The sequence below is a fragment of the Culex quinquefasciatus genome, chromosome 3 (assembly GCF_015732765.1).
Source record: "Culex quinquefasciatus strain JHB chromosome 3, VPISU_Cqui_1.0_pri_paternal, whole genome shotgun sequence".
NCBI classification, from domain to species: Eukaryota; Metazoa; Arthropoda; class Insecta; order Diptera; family Culicidae; genus Culex; species Culex quinquefasciatus.
In genome coordinates this window covers 19256300-19262299 of record NC_051863.1, presented here as the reverse complement: position 1 = coordinate 19262299, position 6000 = coordinate 19256300, and the positions used below count along the sequence as shown (strand labels likewise).

Here is a 6000-nt window from a genome sequence, read left to right as displayed (position 1 = left end):
GCCCCCACAAAGTTTGAGCCAAATCAAAAAATACAAATAAAATCCATTTCCGGTTTTGGTAGAGAATTGCTCATGTAATATTTACACAGAATTTCATAAATAATGCGAAATTTATTTTACATTCAGGCCTTTTACATGCGGCTAGATTACTTCTTTATTTGCCGTGAAAGGGTTAATAACATTATTTGTTTAAATAAACTAAAGTACGTTTGGAAAAAAATGAAAGCATTTGGTTTGAGAAAGCTTTTTTGGGGCAAAATTATGCTTTTGTTCATAACAGTTAGTACTTTCCTGTAGATTTGAAAATTAAAAAAAAACCTTTTTTTCTCACTAAACATTTTTGAGTTGGGGGAGAAAAACCCCCGAAATCAAAACAACTGAGTTTTTCGACAAACAATGACTCATTTTGGTGAATTAACTGTATTTATTTGCAAAGATTTTTAATTTTTCTTTTTTTCTTGTTAAAATTCAAATAAATCCAAAATATAGGTATATTTTTTCTAAAACAGACTAGATTTTCCGAAGTCCTCGGAAAAAATCACTCAAGTAATCCAATCCTCATTTTATTTTTCATTGTCTTGTTTTGGTCGGCTGATCAAGAATGATCTCAATTCTAATTCCTCTAGAATGATTTGGATTTTTTTAAATCAAAGAATGGTGGTGATTAAATATTAAATGTAATAGACAATCAACCACTCAAATTTGACGTAATTGGTCGTAAAACTCGAATCTTTTGTTAGAAGTAAGAAAATAAAGAACACAAAAAAGCGTAATTTGCCGTGATTCAATTATCCGAAGTTTTTAGGAAATCTTGGAAAAAACGAACTTGGATAATCGAGTCTTAATTGGACTTAAATTTACCTTATTTGCAACATGGGAAACAAACTTCGGAAAATTTTGTACTATTTTTCACTAAATAAGATTTTCTGATGTAAAACACTCAAATTTCCACATAATACCGTTTGATAAACTTATTGCAAATTATGAATATTTTGTATTTTCAAAAACATACGGTATTTTCTGAAAGCATGAGTATTTTGCATTTAAATTTTAAGAAAGTGAAAATCTACACAAAATTTAGCGTCGTTTGATGCCCCATATGGCAAATCATAAAAATTTCAGTTTTTTCAAAACTGTGATGTTTTGTGATTTTTTTTTTAATTTTCCACTAAAAACTCAACACAGCAACAAATTTCCATGTAAAATCTCATGTAAAAGCATGCACATCACCTTTGTGAGCAAACGCATGTAATTTTGCATGAGAAAACGTGTACACAAAAAGAAGATTTCGCACACAATAAAAAAATGTTTCTTGTGTACACGTTTTCTCATGCAATATTACATGCTTTTTGCTCACAAAGGTGATGTGCATGCTTTTGCATGCGATTTTACCATCGGATTTTTTGCTGTGTAATCTGGTGAACATTTACACAAAAGTTCATGTTGCAACTTTTGAAAATATGAATAGTTTTTTAAAAACTACGGTATTTTGTGATCATATGAGTATTTTCCACTATAAACTCCAATGTATTCAAATTGGAATTTGAGTGTGTTCGAAAAATTCAGTGATTTTCGAAAAAAAGCTAATCCTTTACGAATTAGCTTTCACATTGTCAAAAAATAATCTTTGAATTATAGTTATTGAATTTCTGAGTGGATTTTGTTTGAATAAATTCTGTTTAACAAGTTGATTTAAAGAGTTACCATCGGTTATCGCCAATACATTAATCGGGAAATTGAGAAAATCCAAAATATGAAAAGCTAAAAAATGAGATGACATTTTTAAAGTGTATCAAAATAAGATATCTTTAACACAGACAAAGTATATTTTCCCTGAAATTCAAAGTGAGTTCACAATTGAACATGTAAGAAAGAGTACCTAATAAACTCACAATTACTCAAACAATTCAAAGTTTAATATCTAGGACAAATGTTGTCATGGTCCAAAGCAAAAAACCTGTGTTTGAAGTTGTTTAAGCATGTGTGCTAAATTGTTAACAAATTTCTTGAGAACTAGCTCATTGATACTCGAAGTAGAAGTTAATGTAATTAAATTATTTTCACGCAAAAATCACATTTTAATATATAATTTTATGTTTCAAGATCATGAGATCTCACCTTTGGGAGAGTTTGGATATAGAGATGAAATAAAAGTTAAAATGGCACGCAGCTTTTTGAAATGGTCCCGGGAAGTCCGGAACATCTCCGGTAGCCACGACCCATAAATTCGTTCACATTCAAAAACTAGAATAATTTTCCTTTCAAATGCTTCTTGAAGCTTAACAAATGGTTAAAGTTATGAGCATTTCAATTTTGACAAAAAATTGCCTTTCCCGATCAAATTGTTCAACCAGCTTTTCACTCCATTTTTTGATTTTGTAATCTTTGAACTGTCATATATCAACAAATTTCTGACCGAATGTAACCAGATTTGAATTTTGAGGCAGTTGAAAACACATTTTTTTACGCCTTTTAAAAATATTTTACACTAACAATTCAGCAATTTACTTATAAGTATTCCTCCAAGTACCAAACTATTCGAATATATTATGACCATTGCTCGACATTATTTCAGAATAGTTGAGTTGTTCATGGAATTTTCCCAAGTTTTTGCTATCTCAATGTGTTATTTTTGAGGCAACAAAAACATAGAGAAAAGTTTGTTTAGGTATTGTTGAGATAACTGACTCTGCTAAGCTAAATAGTGCAATAAATCAACAGGTCGAAGTTACATTACACTTTTGGAAGCACATCTAGTAAAAACATTACAAAAAAAAAGTAAAACGCAGCAGCCATTGACCCCGATTGGCTCCAAAGAATAAGCCGCTTGATTATATTTAGAAAAAAAAACCAATTGCAACGAATCATCGCTGCGGTCAATTTCACACAAGTAGGCCTTGCCATCGAAAAGAAAGATGTTTTAAGTGGCGGAGCACAAAGGGTGCACGCGGAAAAGTTTAACAATCATCAGCCTACTCGAAATTCATCTTAAAATAGAAGTTAGTTAGTTTGCATACCAATGCGGGGTCAGATTTGAAGCCAGATTTGAAGTCTTACTACGCTGGTAAATTTTCTTGCAAGTTATTAAACAAAAAGGTCAAAGAAATAAATACAAACCCTACACCTTCGCCCGCGTTACCTCTCCTCGCTTTCAAACGCTTTCCGCCGGCGGCAGCGTCCGCTCGCAGCACTTGCAAATCAGCGAGCTGAGCCGCTCCGTCAGACAGGTCCAGTAGCTGACCAGCACGGACGTGTGCTTCGACGAGATGGACTCCGACTCGGCGTAAGGAGCGGACCGATGGCCACCTCCGCCACCACCAGAGGACTGCCGCCGGTGCTGACTTCCGCCGCCGGAGCTGCTGCTGGCCGGCAGAAGCAGCTGGTGGGAGGGCGGTGGCGTCGGCGAGTCCGTCTGCAGCGAACTCGACGCCAGCAGAATGCCCTGCAAGGACGGTTCGTACGGGTGTTGTCAAATGGTTTCGCTGATGCTTCCCCCGCCTTTCGCGATGGTCGTCGTGGCGTTCGTGCTGTCATCAAGCGGCCGTCCCGAGCTGATCGTGGTGTCGTTCGCCTCCTCGTTGAGCGATTTGTTCAACGAGAAGGTCAAGCTCTTGTGACTGCCTCCGCAGCTGGAGCCACCACCGCCGGCTGTGCTTCCGCTCAGACTCCGACAGCAGTTCCGCGTGATCGGGACGTCCAAACTGTACGCCCGGTTGCGGGCCGTGTTCATCGACGCGATCACGTCACTGTTCCGATGGTGCATCAGAATCGGCGAGATCGACTTTGGCTGGTTCAGGATCACACCTCCGGAACCACCCCCGCAGCAGTAATGCATCGACCCTTCCCCGCTGGCTCCACCGCAAATCGCAACCGAACCGCCGCCGCCCCCACCCACATCCACAGTCTTCGATTTCTCCAGCAAGCGCGTCTTCTTCGTCGTCGTCGTCGCACAGCCTACTCTTTCGGGTTGAGATTCGCCACCGTCCGCCGCTGCCTGTTCCGACGCTTTCTGCGCCAACAGTTGCAGCTTCTTCGATTCCCGCGAGTCAAAATTAAAGCTCAATCTTCCAGTCAGTTGTCTCAGTCTTGATATGATTGATTTCGACGCGGACGTCGTCGTCGTCCCATTGGTTCCGTTCACGGCGCTACCACCGCCGCCGCCGCCATTACTCTTTCCCAGCGCTCCACTCGTTCCAACGCCTACTCCGCTGGTGTCGCACCCGCCGCCGCTATTGTTATTGTTGCTAGCATTGCGAATTTTCTCCAGCTTTTGCTGCTGGCTCAAGCTCATCTTTTTGCCAATGTTTTTGTTATTGTTGTTGCTACTGTTATTGTTATTGTTCAAACCTGCGTACAACTTGCCTGAACTCGCAGCCGCCGTCGGCACGCCAATGTTCATGTTTTCACAGTCCTGAACAGCACGCAGCTGGTGCAGGGCAGCCGCCGCCTGCTGTTGGTATTGATGGTGAAAGTGCGGTTGTTGTTGCGTTCCATGGTGACTAGATTGGAACGCCGCGGCCGCCGCCGCCGCCGGCTGAGACTGGCCAGGCGGATCATTGCTGCTGCTGTTCAGGCTGGTGCTCTTGTCCGAGGACGAACACATCGAGTCATGCTCCAGACTGCGATGCTGGCGCTGGTGGTAGTACACACTATTGTCCGACACGACCGTCTGTATCTGGATGCCGTCCGACATCCGGCGGCTGTTACTGTACTGGTCTAAGCTAATGGCGCGATTTGAACCAAAATACGTTCGATTAGTATGCTGAATGTTGCCGTGGGAGCCACGAATGCGCGTACCTGTCTGGTAGTACTCGCCGATCATCGACGGACGCTTCTCGCGGCTCCCCTTGCGGGACGACTGCGAGTTCGGGTGCGACTGCTTGCGGTGGCTACTCTCCGTGTCCACCTTGAACTTGGACGTTTTTTCCGCCACCTGAAAGCACGAAGCGGGAGCGGGTTTGCATTTTTGATTAGTCGAAAACATTCTCAAAGATCTATTCCTAAGGAACAATCCCAGCTCGGAATCAGAAATCTTGGACTCGATTCTCTTGACAAAACTTTATATGTACTCGTGAACAAGTTTTTCACGGTGATGCTTTTCATGATTTCTTTACTTTTTCAAAGCGTCCAATTTTCCCGTCCCATAAATTCCCGAGATTTCCTTATTTTTTGTATTTTTTAATCCGACTGAAACTTTTTTGCTGTCTTCGGTATGCCCAAAGAAGCCATTTTGCATCATTAGTTCCCGAGCAGACGGTAATAACAAAATTCATGCCATTTCAATAACAAATATTGTTAAAATATCTGAAAATGTTATGGAATTTTCTTGATAAATCCATTTCTGCACAAAGGTATAATAACAGTTTATGTTATAACAAAATTTGTTATTGGTCTGAAATTGGTTGAAAGCCAAAACAACTTTGGAACAACATTTTTTGTTATGGGATGATCGGATTAGTTGTTAAAATTACAAAAAATAATAAGAAAAAAAATGTTCGAAGAATTACTCAAAATGTTATAAATCTGTTATTACAATAACAATCCAATAACAAAAAAATCATAACGACGAATAACAAATCTTGTTATAAATAACATATAATGTTATTGACCTAGTATTTTCAAATATCAAAAAATGTTATTCCCAAGCTATTTTCGTCTGCTCGGGTTTGTCTATATAATTTTCCATACAAATTTGGCAGCTATCCATACAAAAAACGATGTATGAAAATTAAAAAATCTGTATCTTTTGAAGAAATTTTATGATCGATTTGGTGTCTTCAGCAAAGTTGTAGGTATGGATATAGACTACACTGAAACTTGATTTGCAAAAAAAAAACACTTTTTATTTTTTAATTTTTTGATATGTTTTAGGGGACATAAAATGCCAACTTTTTAGAAATGTCCAGGTTGTGCGAAAAATCTTAGACCGAGTTATAAATTTTTGAATCAATACTGATTTTTTCAAAAAATCGGAATATCGGTCGCAAAAATTTTTCAACT

General features: G+C 39.2%; 1 protein-coding gene across 4 annotated transcripts in view; it reads right to left on the bottom strand.

Annotated features, from left to right (window-relative positions):
- LOC6047519 (high affinity cGMP-specific 3',5'-cyclic phosphodiesterase 9A) overlaps nucleotides 1-6000 on the bottom strand; it is a 431410-nt gene continuing 425410 nt past the window's right edge. For all 4 annotated transcript variants that reach the window (XM_038265184.1, XM_038265185.1, XM_038265182.1 and 1 more), the window contains one exon: nucleotides 1-4933. In XM_038265184.1, the coding sequence (XP_038121112.1) occupies nucleotides 3470-4933 (1464 nt within the window). In that variant the 3' untranslated portion in view covers nucleotides 1-3469. The remainder of the gene's footprint in view (nucleotides 4934-6000) is intronic.